General features: G+C 48.9%; 1 protein-coding gene across 1 annotated transcript in view; it reads left to right on the plus strand.

The window, feature by feature from the left end:
• LOC306767481 (midasin-like) overlaps positions 1-19,514 on the plus strand; it is a 206,627-nt gene that overhangs the window by 54,613 nt on the left and 132,500 nt on the right. Inside the window, 12 exon segments of the mRNA XM_079255512.1 lie at positions 3,076-3,165; positions 3,245-3,508; positions 3,592-3,850; positions 11,151-11,310; positions 11,448-11,564; positions 11,635-11,843; positions 11,926-12,074; positions 12,273-12,472; positions 12,590-12,813; positions 12,905-13,018; positions 16,887-17,016; positions 19,193-19,299. Coding sequence (XP_079111638.1) covers positions 3,076-3,165; positions 3,245-3,508; positions 3,592-3,850; positions 11,151-11,310; positions 11,448-11,564; positions 11,635-11,843; positions 11,926-12,074; positions 12,273-12,472; positions 12,590-12,813; positions 12,905-13,018; positions 16,887-17,016; positions 19,193-19,299 — 2,023 coding nt within the window.

Consider the following 19,514-nt stretch of genomic DNA (forward strand, 5'->3'; position numbering starts at 1 on the left):
CTCGTTCTTTCGGTCACGACCCACAGCTCATGACCATAGGTGAGGGTAGGAACGTAGATCGACTGGTAAATCGAGAGCTTCGCCTTCTGGCTCAGCTCCTTCTTCACCACGACAGACCGGCGCAGAGTCCGCATTACTGCAGATGCCGCACCAATCCGTCTGTCCATCTCGCGCTCCATCCTTCCCTCACTTGTGAACAAGACCCCGAGATATTTAAACTCCTCCACCTGAGGCAGGACCTGACTCCCGACCCGGAGAGAGCAATCCACCCTATTCCGGCTGAGGACCATGGTCTCAGATTTGGAGGTGCTGATTCTCATCCCAGCCGCTTCACACTCGGCCGCAAATCGCTCAAGTGAGAGCTGGAGATCATGACCAGATGAAGCCAACAGGACCATGTCATCTGCAAAAAGCAGGGACCCAATCCTGAGGCCACCAAGCCGGATTCCCTCAACACCTCGGCTGCACCTAGAAATTCTGTCCATAAGTTATGAACAGAATCGGTGATAAAGGGCAGCCTTGGTGGAGTCCAACCCTCACTGGAAACAAATCTGACTTACTACCGGCAATGCGGACCAAGCTCTGACACCTGTCGTACAGGGACCAGACAGCTCATACAAGGGGGTCCAGAACCCCATACTCCCGGAGTACCCCCCACAGGAGCCCCCGGGGGACACCGTCGAACGCCTTCTCCATGTCCACAAAGCACCTGTAGACTGGTTGGGCAAACTCCCATGCCACCTCCAGGACCCCAAAGAGGGTATAGAGCTGGTCCACTGTTCCGCAACCAGGACGAAAACCACACTGCTCCTCCTCAATCCGAGATTCGACTATCCGGCGGACCCTCCTCTCCAGGACCCCTGAATAGACCTTACCAGGGAGGCTGAGGAGTGTGATTCCCCTGTAATTGGAACACACCCTCCTGTCCCCCTTCTTAAAAAGGGGGACCACCACCCCAGTCTGCCAATCCAGCGGTACTGCCCCCGATGTCCACGCGATGCTGCAGAGGCGTGTCAGCCAGGACAGCCCCACAGCATCCAGAGCCTTAAGGAACTCCGGGCGGATCTCCTCCACCCCCGGGGCCTTGCCGCCAAGGAGCTTTTTGACCACCTCAGCGACTTCAGCCCCAGAGATAGGAGAGTCCACCCCTGAGTCCATCAGCTCTGCTTCATAAGAAGACGTGTTGGTAGGATTGAGGAGGTCTTCCAAGTACTCCCACAGGCCAAGAAGGCCCGATAGGACTCCTTCTTCAGCTTGACGGCATCCCTCACTGCTGGTGTCCACCAACGAGTCCTGGGATTACCGCCACGACAGGCACCAACGACCTTACAGCCACAGCTCGGAACACTAGAGGCTAGAGGCACGGAACACAGCCCATTCGGACTCAATGTCCCCCGCCTCACTCGGGACATGGTTGAAGCTCTGCTGAAGGTGGAAGTTGAAGCTCACTCTGACGGGGGACTCAGCCAGACGTTCCCAGCAGACCCTCACAACACGTTTGGGCCTGCCAGATCTGACCAGCCTCCTCCCCCACCACCTGAGTCAACTCACCACCAGGTGGTGATCAGTTGAAGCTCCGCCCCCCTCTTCACCCGAGTGTCCAAGGCATGTGGCCGCAGGTCCGACGATACGACTACAAAATCGATCATGGAACTGCAGCCCAGGGAATCCTGATGCCAGGTGTACATATGGACACTCTTATGTTGGAACATGGTGTTCGTTATGGACAATCCATGACGAGCACAGAAGTCCAATAACAAAACACCATTTGGGTTCAGAGGGGGGGGACCATGCCTCCCAATCACTCCCCTCCAGGTCTCACTGTCATTGCCCACGTGAGCATTGAAGTCCCTCAGCAGAACAATGGAGTCCCCAGAAGGAGCACCCTCCAGCACTCCCTCCAAGGACCCCAGAAAGGGTGGGTACTCTGAACTGCTGTTCGGTGCATAAGCACAGACAACAGTCAGGACCCGTCCCCCCACCCGGAGGCGGAGGGAAACTACCCTTTCATCCACCGGGGTAAACCCCAACGTGCAGGCACCAAGCTGGGGGCTGATGAGAATGCCCACACCTGCTCGGCGCCTCTCACCATGAGCAACTCCAGAGTGGAAGAAGGTCCAGCCCCTCTCGAGGGTTCTGGTTCCAGAGCCCAAGCCATGCGTCGAGGTGAGTCCAACTATATCTAGCCGGAACCGCTCAACCTCGCGCACAAGCTCAGGCTCCTTCCCCACCAGAGAGGTGACGTTCCACGTCCCTAGAGCCAGCTTCTGCAGCCGGGGATCGGACCGCCAGGGTCCCCCTCTTGCTGCCCCCCAGCTCACACTGCACCCGACCCCTACGGCTCCTCCCGCAGATGGTGGTGAGCCCACAGAAGGTGGGGCCCATGTAACCCTTTCGGGCTGAGCCCGACCTAATCTCATATCCAGTCCGTTTATTTTCTCATTTATACCTCAGGGTTGTTAAGAAACCTCAGCACAACCCACCATTTCTAGACCCTAAACTGTTTTACACTGAATGAAGGCCTCCAGCAACACGTGCGTCTGTATGGAACCGTTCAATACAGTGTTCTTTTGTTCTGTATGCGCAATCTGTTGAACAATACATCATTTTAATTTTAGCAGCTGGTCTTCAGATGGTGGGCTCTGTGTTGAAAGCTCAGTGGATCTGCGTTTGACTACTCCGCCTACAGCAACATTGTCAAGCACAGATCCATTGAGCGCCTCCTACACTGAAGCTATGACAAGTTAGCCTGTTGCTACTTGGCTACTAACTCAAATGTACCAAAATTGAAACTGTCCACCATCATTCTGATCTGGTGTTTAAAACTATTTCAGTTTTCATGTTAAGTATCACCCTGATGGAAGGCACGTCATGGACAAAAAAACAATACTGCCATATAATGCTCAACGTTTTGTGGAAATTTGTTCCAAAAAATGATAGGCCCTTAAATTCTGTGGGCCCCTTGGCTTCGGCCTAAGTAAACCTGTGCATTATTGCAGCCTTGCCAGTATTATGTAGAACAGATCTGGAAGGAATCTCTGTATGTTTGGTCTAGCATGTTTCTGTTCCACACAGGTGCTGTCTCTGTTCAGGCAGGTGTTTGGAGAGGACTACGAGCCTTACTGTGGCTCCAGAGAGTTCCACATCACTCCTCTCAACGTGCAGGTTAGTTAGTAATGAAACCACATCCCGACAGCTGAAGATGCTTGTAGTGATGTTCACATTGTGATTTTTGCTGGTACAGGTGGGCTTCTCTGTTCTGCACCGCAGTGGGGGTGCTCCTGTGGCTCTGGATCCTCCTCTGTCCATCACGCACCAGTCTCTGAGGCCCCTGGAGTCCCTCATGAAGTGTGTGGAGATGGGCTGGATGAGCATCCTGGTTGGGCCCACAGCGAGTGGGAAAACCAGCCTGGTGAGACTGCTGGCGCTGCTGACCGGACATCGTCTCAGGGTCATGGCCATGAACAGTGCCATGGACACCACTGAGCTGCTGGGAGGTTTCGAGCAGGTATCCAAAACACAACGTCTACATTTCCAGCTTCACTTGTCACCTGAAGACAACCAACCCGTTGTTCTTTTTCTTCATTCCAGGTCGATATAATGCGGCCATGGCAGCAGGTGCTGGAGAGCGTGGACTACATGATTGCCATGGTGATCAGGCGTGGTCTGATGTCCCTAGATGTCGGCATCCAGGACACCGAATTCCTGCTGCAGACATGGGGTGTATTCTGCCAGTGGTTGAAGGAGGACAGAAGCAGTGAAGGGACGATCACAACTGAAGCGCTGAACAAGCTGGAGGTCATCATAGTTCTCCTGCAGAAGCTCAACACCAAACTGAAAGTCTTCACAGGTAAACTACTGCTGAATACCTTCATGATGTAAAACCTTGTGATGGTGTAGTATCTGGACTTCAGGGTGATGTAGTGTCTGGACTTCAGGGTGATGTAGTGTCTGGACTTCAGGGTGATGTAGTGTCTGGACTTCAGGGTGATGTAGTATCTGGACTTCAGGGTGATGTAGTGTCTGGACTTCAGGGTGATGTAGTGTCTGGACTTCAGGGTGATGTAGTATCTGGACTTCAGGGTGATGTAGTATCTGGACTTCAGGGTGATGTAGTGTCTGGACTTCAGGGTGATGTAGTGTCTGGACTTCAGGGTGATGTAGTATCTGGACTTCAGGGTGATGTAGTATCTGGACTTCAGGGTGATGTAGTATCTGGACTTCAGGGTGATGTAGTATCTGGACTTCAGGGTGATGTAGTGTCTGGACTTCAGGGTGATGTAGTATCTGGACTTCAGGGTGATGTAGTGTCTGGACTTCAGGGTGATGTAGTATCTGGACTTCAGGGTGATGTAGTGTCTGGACTTCAGGGTGATGTAGTATCTGGACTTCAGGGTGATGTAGTATCTGGACTTCAGGGTGATGTAGTGTCTGGACTTCAGGGTGATGTAGTGTCTGGACTTCAGGGTGATGTAGTGTCTGGACTTCAGGGTGATGTAGTATCTGGACTTCAGGGTGATGTAGTGTCTGGACTTCAGGGTGATGTAGTGTCTGGACTTCAGGGTGATGTAGTGTCTGGACTTCAGGGTGATGTAGTATCTGGACTTCAGGGTGATGTAGTATCTGGACTTCAGGGTGATGTAGTATCTGGACTTCAGGGTGATGTAGTATCTGGACTTCAGGGTGATGTAGTATCTGGACTTCAGGGTGATGTAGTGTCTGGACTTCAGGGTGATGTAGTATCTGGACTTCAGGGTGATGTAGTGTCTGGACTTCAGGGTGATGTAGTGTCTGGACTTCAGGGTGATGTAGTGTCTGGACTTCAGGGTGATGTAGTATCTGGACTTCAGGGTGATGTAGTATCTGGACTTCAGGGTGATGTAGTATCTGGACTTCAGGGTGATGTAGTGTCTGGACTTCAGGGTGATGTAGTATCTGGACTTCAGGGTGATGTAGTATCTGGACTTCAGGGTGATGTAGTGTCTGGACTTCAGGGTGATGTAGTATCTGGACTTCAGGGTGATGTAGTGTCTGGACTTCAGGGTGATGTAGTATCTGGACTTCAGGGTGATGTAGTATCTGGACTTCAGGGTGATGTAGTATCTGGACTTCAGGGTGATGTAGTGTCTGGACTTCAGGGTGATGTAGTGTCTGGACTTCAGGGTGATGTAGTATCTGGACTTCAGGGTGATGTAGTGTCTGGACTTCAGGGTGATGTAGTGTCTGGACTTCAGGGTGATGTAGTGTCTGGACTTCAGGGTGATGTAGTGTCTGGACTTCAGGGTGATGTAGTGTCTGGACTTCAGGGTGATGTAGTATCTGGACTTCAGGGTGATGTAGTGTCTGGACTTCAGGGTGATGTAGTGTCTGGACTTCAGGGTGATGTAGTATCTGGACTTCAGGGTGATGTAGTGTCTGGACTTCAGGGTGATGTAGTATCTGGACTTCAGGGTGATGTAGTGTCTGGACTTCAGGGTGATGTAGTATCTGGACTTCAGGGTGATGTAGTGTCTGGACTTCAGGGTGATGTAGTGTCTGGACTTCAGGGTGATGTAGTGTCTGGACTTCAGGGTGATGTAGTGTCTGGACTTCAGGGTGATGTAGTGTCTGGACTTCAGGGTGATGTAGTGTCTGGACTTCAGGGTGATGTAGTATCTGGACTTCAGGGTGATGTAGTATCTGGACTTCAGGGTGATGTAGTGTCTGGACTTCAGGGTGATGTAGTATCTGGACTTCAGGGTGATGTAGTGTCTGGACTTCAGGGTGATGTAGTATCTGGACTTCAGGGTGATGTAGTATCTGGACTTCAGGGTGATGTAGTGTCTGGACTTCAGGGTGATGTAGTGTCTGGACTTCAGGGTGATGTAGTGTCTGGACTTCAGGGTGATGTAGTATCTGGACTTCAGGGTGATGTAGTATCTGGACTTCAGGGTGATGTAGTATCTGGACTTCAGGGTGATGTAGTGTCTGGACTTCAGGGTGATGTAGTGTCTGGACTTCAGGGTGATGTAGTGTCTGGACTTCAGGGTGATGTAGTGTCTGGACTTCAGGGTGATGTAGTGTCTGGACTTCAGGGTGATGTAGTGTCTGGACTTCAGGGTGATGTAGTGTCTGGACTTCAGGGTGATGTAGTATCTGGACTTCAGGGTGATGTAGTGTCTGGACTTCAGGGTGATGTAGTATCTGGACTTCAGGGTGATGTAGTGTCTGGACTTCAGGGTGATGTAGTGTCTGGACTTCAGGGTGATGTAGTGTCTGGACTTCAGGGTGATGTAGTATCTGGACTTCAGGGTGATGTAGTGTCTGGACTTCAGGGTGATGTAGTATCTGGACTTCAGGGTGATGTAGTGTCTGGACTTCAGGGTGATGTAGTGTCTGGACTTCAGGGTGATGTAGTGTCTGGACTTCAGGGTGATGTAGTGTCTGGACTTCAGGGTGATGTAGTATCTGGACTTCAGGGTGATGTAGTATCTGGACTTCAGGGTGATGTAGTGTCTGGACTTCAGGGTGATGTAGTATCTGGACTTCAGGGTGATGTAGTGTCTGGACTTCAGGGTGATGTAGTATCTGGACTTCAGGGTGATGTAGTGTCTGGACTTCAGGGTGATGTAGTGTCTGGACTTCAGGGTGATGTAGTATCTGGACTTCAGGGTGATGTAGTATCTGGACTTCAGGGTGATGTAGTGTCTGGACTTCAGGGTGATGTAGTGTCTGGACTTCAGGGTGATGTAGTATCTGGACTTCAGGGTGATGTAGTGTCTGGACTTCAGGGTGATGTAGTGTCTGGACTTCAGGGTGATGTAGTGTCTGGACTTCAGGGTGATGTAGTGTCTGGACTTCAGGGTGATGTAGTGTCTGGACTTCAGGGTGATGTAGTGTCTGGACTTCAGGGTGATGTAGTGTCTGGACTTCAGGGTGATGTAGTGTCTGGACTTCAGGGTGATGTAGTGTCTGGACTTCAGGGTGATGTAGTGTCTGGACTTCAGGGTGATGTAGTATCTGGACTTCAGGGTGATGTAGTGTCTGGACTTCAGGGTGATGTAGTATCTGGACTTCAGGGTGATGTAGTGTCTGGACTTCAGGGTGATGTAGTGTCTGGACTTCAGGGTGATGTAGTATCTGGACTTCAGGGTGATGTAGTGTCTGGACTTCAGGGTGATGTAGTATCTGGACTTCAGGGTGATGTAGTGTCTGGACTTCAGGGTGATGTAGTGTCTGGACTTCAGGGTGATGTAGTGTCTGGACTTCAGGGTGATGTAGTGTCTGGACTTCAGGGTGATGTAGTATCTGGACTTCAGGGTGATGTAGTATCTGGACTTCAGGGTGATGTAGTGTCTGGACTTCAGGGTGATGTAGTATCTGGACTTCAGGGTGATGTAGTGTCTGGACTTCAGGGTGATGTAGTATCTGGACTTCAGGGTGATGTAGTGTCTGGACTTCAGGGTGATGTAGTGTCTGGACTTCAGGGTGATGTAGTATCTGGACTTCAGGGTGATGTAGTATCTGGACTTCAGGGTGATGTAGTGTCTGGACTTCAGGGTGATGTAGTGTCTGGACTTCAGGGTGATGTAGTATCTGGACTTCAGGGTGATGTAGTGTCTGGACTTCAGGGTGATGTAGTGTCTGGACTTCAGGGTGATGTAGTGTCTGGACTTCAGGGTGATGTAGTATCTGGACTTCAGGGTGATGTAGTGTCTGGACTTCAGGGTGATGTAGTATCTGGACTTCAGGGTGATGTAGTGTCTGGACTTCAGGGTGATGTAGTGTCTGGACTTCAGGGTGATGTAGTGTCTGGACTTCAGGGTGATGTAGTATCTGGACTTCAGGGTGATGTAGTATCTGGACTTCAGGGTGATGTAGTGTCTGGACTTCAGGGTGATGTAGTGTCTGGACTTCAGGGTGATGTAGTATCTGGACTTCAGGGTGATGTAGTGTCTGGACTTCAGGGTGATGTAGTGTCTGGACTTCAGGGTGATGTAGTGTCTGGACTTCAGGGTGATGTAGTATCTGGACTTCAGGGTGATGTAGTGTCTGGACTTCAGGGTGATGTAGTATCTGGACTTCAGGGTGATGTAGTGTCTGGACTTCAGGGTGATGTAGTATCTGGACTTCAGGGTGATGTAGTGTCTGGACTTCAGGGTGATGTAGTGTCTGGACTTCAGGGTGATGTAGTATCTGGACTTCAGGGTGATGTAGTATCTGGACTTCAGGGTGATGTAGTGTCTGGACTTCAGGGTGATGTAGTGTCTGGACTTCAGGGTGATGTAGTATCTGGACTTCAGGGTGATGTAGTGTCTGGACTTCAGGGTGATGTAGTGTCTGGACTTCAGGGTGATGTAGTGTCTGGACTTCAGGGTGATGTAGTATCTGGACTTCAGGGTGATGTAGTGTCTGGACTTCAGGGTGATGTAGTATCTGGACTTCAGGGTGATGTAGTGTCTGGACTTCAGGGTGATGTAGTGTCTGGACTTCAGGGTGATGTAGTATCTGGACTTCAGGGTGATGTAGTATCTGGACTTCAGGGTGATGTAGTATCTGGACTTCAGGGTGATGTAGTGTCTGGACTTCAGGGTGATGTAGTGTCTGGACTTCAGGGTGATGTAGTGTCTGGACTTCAGGGTGATGTAGTGTCTGGACTTCAGGGTGATGTAGTGTCTGGACTTCAGGGTGATGTAGTATCTGGACTTCAGGGTGATGTAGTATCTGGACTTCAGGGTGATGTAGTATCTGGACTTCAGGGTGATGTAGTGTCTGGACTTCAGGGTGATGTAGTGTCTGGACTTCAGGGTGATGTAGTATCTGGACTTCAGGGTGATGTAGTGTCTGGACTTCAGGGTGATGTAGTATCTGGACTTCAGGGTGATGTAGTGTCTGGACTTCAGGGTGATGTAGTGTCTGGACTTCAGGGTGATGTAGTATCTGGACTTCAGGGTGATGTAGTGTCTGGACTTCAGGGTGATGTAGTGTCTGGACTTCAGGGTGATGTAGTATCTGGACTTCAGGGTGATGTAGTATCTGGACTTCAGGGTGATGTAGTGTCTGGACTTCAGGGTGATGTAGTGTCTGGACTTCAGGGTGATGTAGTGTCTGGACTTCAGGGTGATGTAGTGTCTGGACTTCAGGGTGATGTAGTATCTGGACTTCAGGGTGATGTAGTGTCTGGACTTCAGGGTGATGTAGTATCTGGACTTCAGGGTGATGTAGTATCTGGACTTCAGGGTGATGTAGTGTCTGGACTTCAGGGTGATGTAGTGTCTGGACTTCAGGGTGATGTAGTGTCTGGACTTCAGGGTGATGTAGTATCTGGGGCCTCATTTACGAAGCTGTCGCACAAAACCCGGCGTACGCCAATTATAGTCAACTTTTGGGATTTATAAAAACACGACTTGGCGGTAAAACGTCCCGACCTCCACGACAACATCTGGAGAAACTGGAAACGGCGACACCAAAGGCAGAAAATAACACCAAAGAAATGGTGTGAAATTTGATACATTTGATCAAAATCTGATATAAACCTTTTCGCAGAATATTTTACATTAACAGCATTTGCAAAAAAAAAACAAAAACCCACACATTTGATATTGTTCCTCTACCATGTAAAACATCAACAACTGAAATCTGTTCTGAAACGAAGCAGTTCACACAGTTTCACACAGTTAATAAGTCATACAGAAGCTGCCTTAATAATAAAAGTCTAAATGAATAATTGCATTAAAATGACGTGTCGCCATGACAACAGCCCATCATCAGGCTGCTCAGGTGTTTCCTCCACCTGCAGATACAGAACATGAAGTGATGGTTGGAGATAAAATGCTCCCCAACGTGGCTTATCTGTCCCTGCTGGTGGACATGGAACATGGAGACTCTGGACTCCAGTCCGGCACCTTCCAAAGGGAAGGGACCGACAGGTCGGGTCCGCTCCTTTTCCCAACCCAGAGCAGAGGAACAGAACGATGTTCTCCACAGCCAGACGTGGTGTAGCGGCCATCGGGCAGATGGAGGCAGGTGGAGGTGCCTCCATGCCCAGGAGGAAACCTGTTGTACAGCTGCAGATGTGTGCAGATAGTGGAGACGCTACATAACATGCTACTAAATGGCGTCAGCGCTTCACCTGCGTTCACCTGATCAATCATCCAATCTGAATGATTGTGTTGTCAGTCATCCTCTCACGTTGGAACCAAACGCTGCTGCTTTACGTCTAGAAGTGATGCAACACATCAGAGGAGGAGAATTCTCATTTATTCACAAGTTTATCTTTAGTGTGGTTTCTGTCAGGGTGGTGTTTATTCCTCTCCATCTCCTGCACCTCCTCCTTCATGGCAGTTATTGGTTCCTCTGCAAGGACACCGCAGCTAGGACACAAGGTGGAACCACTGCCCCCCCTCTCTGCAGCGCTGCAACCCAGCTGGGACACACAGGAACACCAGTATGTTCCCAGTAAATAAACTGGAGTCACAGACGTCTCATTTATGTCCGTTCATTTTATAATCTGAAACCAAGGAATGAAGCACTTCCAGCATCATCTGGAGCATTTTGTTCCAGCGTATCTCTGGACTCCTTCATTTTCCCGCCAGCTTCTAATCTGTGGGAGTGGGCAGCGCCCCCCCTTCCTCCTCCTGTGGACCAAGATGCACTTTCTCCCTACATTTTACTGTCTGACCACTTTATTTGTCCTTTCTGGATAAGTCCGGTGGTCTGATGAGACGCTGACAGCATCTGTCCCCTGCTGACCTCCTCTGTCTTTCTGCTGGTGGTGATGTCCATCCCGTCTCCACCAGATTAAATACTTTTACATTTTACAGCTTTATCTGTTAGAATTTCTTCCTCATTTTCCAGAAAATTTTCCTGCAGAACCGTCATGGAAATGAGATGGATTAATATTTATCAGGGCGTCGGCCTGACCTTTTATGGTCAACATGTGGGCGTGGCCAGATGTTCCCTCACATTTAGTGTTGATCCTTGTTTATGAAGCGAAACAGGCGTGGGACGTGGTGCTTTGTAAATCGGGAAGTTTTTTTGCGCCGCATTTCCTGTTTTCCGTACGTACACCGCCTGTAGTCAGCATTGCTACGCACAGTTTGATAAATGAGGCCCCTGGACTGAAAGGAGACTGTCTGGGGAAGTCTTTTAACATGACCGGTTTCCCCCAGACATGTCCAAGCTGCAGATGGACTTCATGCAGCTGAAGGAGCGCCTGGCTCAGCTGGAGGATGGCTGGACCCATGGGGGCTTTGAGTGGTTGGATGGTATGCTGGTTCAGGCCTTGCAGGCTGGTGACTGGTTGTTAATGGACAACGTCAACTTCTGCAGGTGAGTTCAGCAGTTGATAAAAACCTCATCTCTTGTGAGTTGCCCTGAATGACTAGCAGCATGTTTAGCTAGCTGTTAGCGTTGATGTGGAGCGATGGGAGAAGCAGAAAACTAACATCTGTCCTCGTCATTGTCAGTGCTTCTGTCCTGGATCGCCTCAACGCTCTCCTCGAGCCTCGAGGATCGCTCACCATCAACGAACGTGGCGTCATCGATGGGAAGACTCCGACCATCACCCCCCATCCTAACTTTAGGTTGCTATGTGAAGAATAAATAATGAGTTGAAGTTACTGCAGAGCTGAGCTGACGTGTCCGGCTTTGCAGGTTGTTCCTGACCATGGACCCCGTGCATGGCGAGCTCTCCAGAGCCATGAGGAACAGAGGGGTGGAGGTTTACATCCCAGGAGAAAATGAGGGGGTCTGCTGGGACACACTGGACCTGAAGACCCTGCTCCACACTGCAGGGGTATCTGGGGACTGCATGTGTGACCTGCTGATTAAACTGCATAAAGACATCAAATCTAACATCTGGGGTAAACTGCGACACGGTTCCAGTAAAATAATCTTCCAGTCTGTCTGCAGCATTGATCCGACGTTCTGGACTCTTTCTTTCAGATTCCCCAGCTTCATCGGTGGTCTCTCTCCTCCATGCTGCGTCCCTGCTGTCCTGCCAGCTGCAGAGAGGTGTAGATCTACCCAGTGCCCTGCAGCATGCCTGCAGAGAGGCTTACGCTTTCTGCCAACGCACCACAGCCAGCCAAAAGGTATCCGTACAGCACAATGAGGGTTCTCCAGTGTTGGCTCCTGGAACTGTTTTCTTCACCAGCTGAATAACGTCTGGTTTACATTTACAGCTTCCAGGTGGTATTTAGAGAAAACTAAACGATTTACAGAAACTCTACAAGCTGTTTCTTCCAACGCCATCAGGCTAGCTCCAGTGTGACCTTATCTTCTCTTCTCAGCAAGCCCAGCAGCTCATTGAGCAGCACTTGGCCGTCCTTGACTCAGCGACCTGGGGAAGTGGACTGCTGTGTGCTGGAGTCTGGCCTGACGGCTTCCCCTCAGCCTTGCTCTCCACAGAGGACTCATGCTTCTCTTCCATCCTCCGAGATGGACAGGTCCTCCTGTTTTGTCTCAACAACCTCAGCCTGCAGAGCAAGCGGTAAGGATGCTAACAGCAGTGTTACATGATTAAAATGGGTTGAAACCGCTTCCTAAATGTAGACACGGCTGTCTGGCTTCTCTCTGGCACTGTGCTAACTCTGGTGTCTGTGTGAAGGAATCGCCCACTGAGCTTGAATGACCTGCGCCAGGCTTTGCAGAGCGCTTGTGTCCACGAGGACCTGCTTTTCTCTGGAGGAGTGCTGGATCTGGAGGAAGGAGATTCTCTGAAACTTGTCCCCACAGCAGTGAGACTGGTTTCAGAGAGAGCCTCTCATGGAGACTGGATCCTTCGCAGCAGCTGGCTCTCACACCTGGGGAAGATCTACAAACATGCAGCAGGTTTGTCTTTCTGCATGTACAACTTGTAATCTAGATTTAACAAGGCTGCAAGTCTCTGTGAGTGACTGGTGACCTGTTTTATCCCTTTCAGATCCAGCTCTGGTCCACCTGGAGGCAGGAAACCATGCTCTAAAGGCTGTTTTTGGGAGCAAACTAGCCGCAAGGGGCAAGTCGCTTGCAGGGTTGCTTCAGCCACATAACATCGGTAAACTTTCCTTCTTCCAGGAGCGGTTCTTCTTCCTGAAAGGTTTTCTGAAGAAGTGTCGAGTCTTAAAGGTTTTGTAGATGAGTGAAAAAAGTTTTCATCAGGGTGTGTGACAAGCCTAAGCAGCCTTCATGCTACCAGCTTCGTCTTCGTCGCTGAGCTGACTGCACGTCTCCTTCGTGTTCATGGAGTCTCTATATGAGTTAGTTGTGTCGGAGTCCGTTGTCGGGACTGTGAGCTAGTCGGTTGTCGGTTCCACGTCGCTCTTTTTATATCCAAAACGCATCCAGACAGAAATTTCCCTCTTTTAGGAACAAGCCCATCAGTTTGGGTTGGCTGCTCATCTTTTAGTGAATTATCCTCTGAAACACGTCTGCTGCCATCTTCCGCCATGTTTATGTATTACAGCGTGCCGTAAAGCGTGTCTTGATGTAAAATACTGCAGTAAAGCAGCTTATTGTGACGTAAACAACAGAGCTTCGTATGAAACGATGGACATTGTAGACATTTTAGATGTTTCCTGCTTCAACACACCTGACTCGGATTGAATGGGTCTGTGTGATGCATGTGACCGGCCCATGCGTGTTTTATAAGTTTCTGTTTTCTCACCACTTCCATCAGCTGTGCCTTAAAAACCTGCAGCAGCACAAATGTGGAGGCCACAACTTTCCGCTTGGTGCGTTTTCATGTTAACCCCGCCCACCTCAAATGTCTGACCAATCAGGCTGCACTTCTCAGAGAAGAATGTTCTGCTCAGCTGATGTGTGGAGAACGAGCTGTAAGTCCCACACATGTCCACAAGGAGCAGATGAAGTCATGTGGTCTGAGGAACAAGAGAACAAGCCATGGAGCAGACTTCAGACATCCGCTCAGCTAAACTGTCCTCACCGGGACACGTGGGACAGTTTTCTGTCCTCTGAACCAGTTTCATCGACAGGGTTTAATAAACACAAACCAGTAAACTGTCCCCCTGGCAGAAAACTGTCCCAGCGTAGACTGACAGGGGTTTTCCCTGCTTCTCTTTCACTTTTCTCTGAGTAGAGATGCACAACATTCCCGTCTGATCTGCTCTGGCTGACATGTCAGTGGTTGTTTTATCCTCACACTTATTAATATTTCTTATTTTCATCCATGTATGTGCTTCTTTCACATGACAGTACTGCTTTTTAATTCCACTGCTGTAGAAACTACATGCTCTCTGTGATTAGGAATGCATGTGTAGAGGGGGAGAAGGTTTTCACTTCATCAGACAAAAGACCTGCAAAATATCCACACGTCGGATATTGGTCAAAACCCGTGCATTCCCATTTGTCAGAGTGATGAAGTAGGTTAGTCAACGTATGTTTGAATACAAGTTTAGTGTCAGGAAATGGGCAGTAGACTAAAACAAGCCAGCGGCTGTGAAAACACAGGCATGGCTTCATCCTGAAGGAGAAGAGTGCCGTTTCAGAAGGAGAACTCTGAGCTAGGGCTGGCCGATTAATCGATTTAATCGATTCATTCCAATTTGCTGTTTATGACGATTTATTTTTATGAAAATCTGGATTTTTTTTTTTGCCCCGGCAGCACCTTTTGTGCTTCCGTACCTTATAGTGACGTCAGCGCGCTCCTGCATGTTTCCCACAGAAACGCATAAACACAACAACATGGCAGCTAGAAACGTAGGAGAAGTGCCCCCTCTGCGTTTCCATCACATTTTGTTGCAAAATAAAGACGACATTTGTACGTTTCAACAAACAACAGTTGTGATTTGCGGGTGTTTTCGTTGAACACATTAGCATCACGTTTCGTAATTGCGGTTAAAGGTGGAGTGTGTAAGATTTTCAATATTTTCAAAATAAATTAACTAATAAAATAACTACAATCATAATTAGAAAGTTTTTTGAACATGTAGGTTCCAGTCTGTCCATATTTGATGCGTTATTAAATTACAAGTGTAAATAATGACAAATGACAAACAAAAAAACACAAACTTTTTTGTTACTGGTAGGCAAACATTTAAGAAGGGTCTTTATCATTAATTAAACTTGTAATTTAATAACACATCAAATATGGACAGACTGGAATCTACATGTTGAAAAAAAACTATCTAATTATGATTGTAGTTTTTTTTTTTTTAAATATTGAAAATCTTACATACTCCACCTTTAATGCAAAGTGGGCACGTAGCGTTATTTTATGCTCTTCTACTTGCTGTGGAGAATTTGAATACAAGTTTAGTGTCAGGAAATGGGCAGTAGCTTTTCGAAGCTTTTCTCCCTCATTTTCTTTTCTAAAACTCTGAAATTCGCGGTTGTTTGTTCCACACCGCGCCATCTTTACCGGGAATTAACTGGTTCCGACCCCCACGTCACGTCACGTAAAAACAAAAAAAAAAGTGTTTCCATTACACTTCTGCAATCTTGCTCTATATCAAACTGTCTGAAAAACCACCTCTTGAGATCGTAAAAACTTTTATAGCAGCTGTTTTTATGGTAATATTTAGTTTTTGCAAAGTTTCTAGGTGTGATGGAAAGGCAGGGTTTCAGTGTGGGAGGGGGCACATGCCACAGGGGTCTGAAGCCAGATGCAGCCGACAGGCTCGTCTTTCTGCCTAAAATGTGTAAATTAAACAAAAAACAGCAAGAATGTAATAAAACATGTATGTTAGAAATATAGCTTAATAACATTCAGGGATTTTTTTAAAAAAAAAGGTATTTTGTATCAAAGAGGTCAATTTTCTCTGAACACACGTTAAGTGTAAATAAACATTAATTTTTATTCCCTCATTCCCAAAGTGGGAAATTGTTTTGGTTATTTCATGTCAAAATACTCTAAAAGGAATAATTTTTCTTCCAAGAGGAGGCATTTTTATTTATTTATTTATCCGTTTTTTATTTTAGAATAAAGTTACACAAGTGAGATGAGGTCTATTCTTAAATGTATGATCAAAACTTAAAAACTATCTCACAGTGGAAACGCACGAAGTACAAACATGTTGTTACTTATAATGTTTACAGCGCCTGCATCTCTTTTTATAATCTAGTTTAACAGCTTGTTTAGTTGCACTTACAATAATTCTGACATTTTTTTTCTTTTTCTTTACAGTAAAGGGAAAAAAATCTATTAAAATCGGAAAATGGGATTTGGTTTTAAAAAATCGGAGATTTTTTTTTTTGGCCATACCGCCCAGCCCTGCTCTGAGCTGTAGTCTTAAGAAGCTCTTACTGATTTTACTATAGGTCAAATCATCAGAAGTGTTACAATTACAAAGTAAGAACCCAAACTCAGCCAACAAGGAAGGTTAAACAGATTTATTGAAATGTTAGTGTCGAAGGTGGTCTGGCTTAGTCTGCTCGTCTGGAACACAAAGACCGAAGTGAACCAAAAGAGGCCAGAAAGGAATGTTTACCAGGAGCTGGCTGAAAGAATGGTTTCCCTGCTCTGGAGGACCTAATCTCCACAATCCCAAATCTCAAGGTCCAAAACAGTCCAGAAAGACATGAGAGAGGGGAAGAAGTCCAAGGAGCAAGCATGAGGCAGTGGTCAAAATCGTACTAGGGAGGACATAGCGAAGGCAGCGGTAAGGGGCAGGCAGGGTCAAGACCAGGTTATTTACACAGAAACAGGCACATGAAAAACACTTGACGGCTGTGGAAAAGACAGACTATCTGAGCAGATCTAGGACGGGTGTTTAAGTAGAGGGTAGCACAGGGAAGGGTAACCAGCCATCAGGCAGGGGAAGAGTGCAGCTTGTTAAGGGCAGAGCAGAAACCACGACGAGAAGAAGTTGAGACAATTCTACTTTTTCTCTTACAAAGACGAACCTGTTAAAATGTTCCCGTTTCAGTCACAAATAACTTCACATTGCTAAATGTCCTGTTTTCAGATGAGTACAGGATTCTGGTGGATATGCGATGGAACAAGCAGTATCTCGATATTTTAGCCAACAAATGCAACTTTGAGGATGAAGAGCGATACACCGAGTTTCTGGACGCTTTGAATGCTGTTGCCAACAGGTAGGCACACACGACAACCACCCTGTAAAGCTCTCTGGACATTTTGTCATTTACCATGGAGAACAAAAAATGTTTGGGCCAGATGTGGGCTTAACTTACAACACTGACAACATGTAGGTGTAGCTTCAGAAACTTGGTCACATGACAACCACATGTGGCCCAAAAGAAAACGACAATAAGCAAGGCTTCTCATATCATGACATCTGGCCCACAAAATACTGGCCATGATCCCCATTCAGTCCACAGCTAACAGAGCGCAAGCGTGTCTGCTAACAGAGCGCAGGCGTGTCTGCTAACAGAGCGCAGGCGTGTCTGCTAAGAGAGCGCAGGCGTGTCTGCTAAGAGAGCGCAGGCGTGTCTGCTAACAGAGCGCAGGCGTGTCTGCTAACAGTGCGCAGTCGTGTCTGCTAAGAGAGCGCAGGCGTGTCTGCTAACAGAGCGCAGGCGTGTCTGCTAACAGAGCGCAGGCGTGTCTGCTAACTGAGCGCAAGCGTGTCTGCTAAGAGAGCGCAGGCGTGTCTGCTAACAGAGCGCAGGCGTGTCTGCTAAGAGAGCGCAGGCGTGTCTGCTAAGAGAGCGCAGGCGTGTCTGCTAACAGAGCGCAGGCGTGTCTGCTAAGAGAGCGCAGGCGTGTCTGCTAACAGAGCGCAGGCGTGTCTGCTAAGAGAGCGCAGGCGTGTCTGCTAACAGAGCGCAGGCGTGTCTGCTAACAGAGCGCAGGCGTGTCTGCTAACAGAGCGCAGGCGTTTCTGCTGACAGAGCGCAGGCGTGTCTGCTAACAGAGCGCAGGCGTGTCTGCTAAGAGAGCGCATGCGTGTCTGCTGACAGAGTGCAGGCGTGTCTGCTAACAGAGCGCAGGCGTGTCTGCTAACAGCGCAGGCGTGTCTGCTAAGAGAGCGCAGGCGTGTCTGCTTGCGCTCAGTTAGCAGACACGCCTGCGCTCTGTTAGCAGACACGCCTGCGCTCTGCTAGCTGACACGCCTGCGCTCTGTTAGCAGACACGCCTGCGCTCTCTTAGCAGACACGCCTGCGCTCTCTTAGCAGACACGCCTGCGCTCTCTTAGCAGACACGCCTGCGCTCTCTTAGCAGACACGCCTGCGCTGTTAGCAGACACGCCTGCACTCTGTTAGCAGAGCGCAAGCGTGTCTGCTAACAGAGCGCAAGCGTGTCTGCTAACAGAGCGCAAGCGTGTCAGCTAGCAGAGCGCAGGCGTGTCTGCTAACAGAGCGCAAGCGTGTCTGCTAACAGAGCGCAGGCGTGTCTGCTAACAGAGCGCAGGCGTGTCTGCTAACTGAGCGCAAGCGTGTCTGCTAACAGAGCGCAAGCGTGTCTGCTAACAGAGCGCAGGCGTGTCAGCTAGCAGAGCGCAGGCGTGTCTGCTAACAGAGCGCAGGCGTGTCAGCTAGCAGAGCGCAGGCGTGTCTGCTAACAGAGCGCAGGCGTGTCAGCTAGCAGAGCGCAGGCGTGTCTGCTAACAGAGCGCAGGCGTGTCAGCTAGCAGAGCGCAGGCGTGTCTGCTAACAGAGCGCAAGCGTGTCTGCTAACAGAGCGCAGGCGTGTCTGCTAACAGAGCGCAGGCGTGTCTGCTAACTGAGCGCAAGCGTGTCTGCTAACAGAGCGCAAGCGTGTCTGCTAACAGAGCGCAGGCGTGTCTGCTAACAGAGCGCAGGCGTGTCTGCTAACAGAGCGCAGGCGTGTCTGCTAACAGAGCGCAGGCGTGTCTGCTGACAGAGCGCAGGCGTGTCTGCTGACAGAGCGCAGGCGTGTCTGCTGACAGAGCGCAGGCGTGTCTGCTGACAGAGCGCAGGCGTGTCAGCTAACAGAGCGCAGGCGTGTCTGCTGACAGAGCGCAGGCGTGTCTGCTGACAGAGCGCAGGCGTGTCTGCTGACAGAGCGCAGGCGTGTCTGCTGACAGAGCGCAGGCGTGTCTGCTGACAGAGCGCAGGCGTGTCTGCTGACAGAGCGCAGGCGTGTCAGCTAACAGAGCGCAGGCGTGTCTGCTAACAGAGCGCAGGCGTGTCAGCTAACAGAGCGCAAGCGTGTCTGCTAAGAGAGCGCAGGCGTGTCTGCTAACAGAGCGCAGGCGTGTCTGCTAACAGAGCGCAGGCAGAAATATCTGCATGGAAACATGCAGGATGTCTTTCCTAACGTTTCTTTTTCCTGCATTAACTGTAGGATAGCTCTGATGATGGACAGAGAGGAACGGTCTGTATTCTGCAGCAGCGCTGTCAACCTGTGGAGTCACAGCTGCTCTCTGAGGATCGCTACAGCTTTCAGTAAAGGTAAACGCTCTCAGGCTAATACAGGCACATCCCAGAAAATTTGAATATTATGAAAAAATGTAATATTTCTTGTCACTCATTTCAGAATGTGAAACCCAAATATTTTATAGATTCATTACACATAGAAACATTTCAAACATTTATTTCTTGAAATGTTGATAATTGTGGCTTATAGATGATTAAAAACCCCCAAAATGTCTCAGAAAATTAGAATA

The sequence above is a fragment of the Telmatherina bonti genome (assembly GCF_933228915.1).
Source record: "Telmatherina bonti genome assembly, chromosome: 16".
In the NCBI taxonomy this organism is placed as follows: Eukaryota; Metazoa; Chordata; class Actinopteri; order Atheriniformes; family Telmatherinidae; genus Telmatherina; species Telmatherina bonti.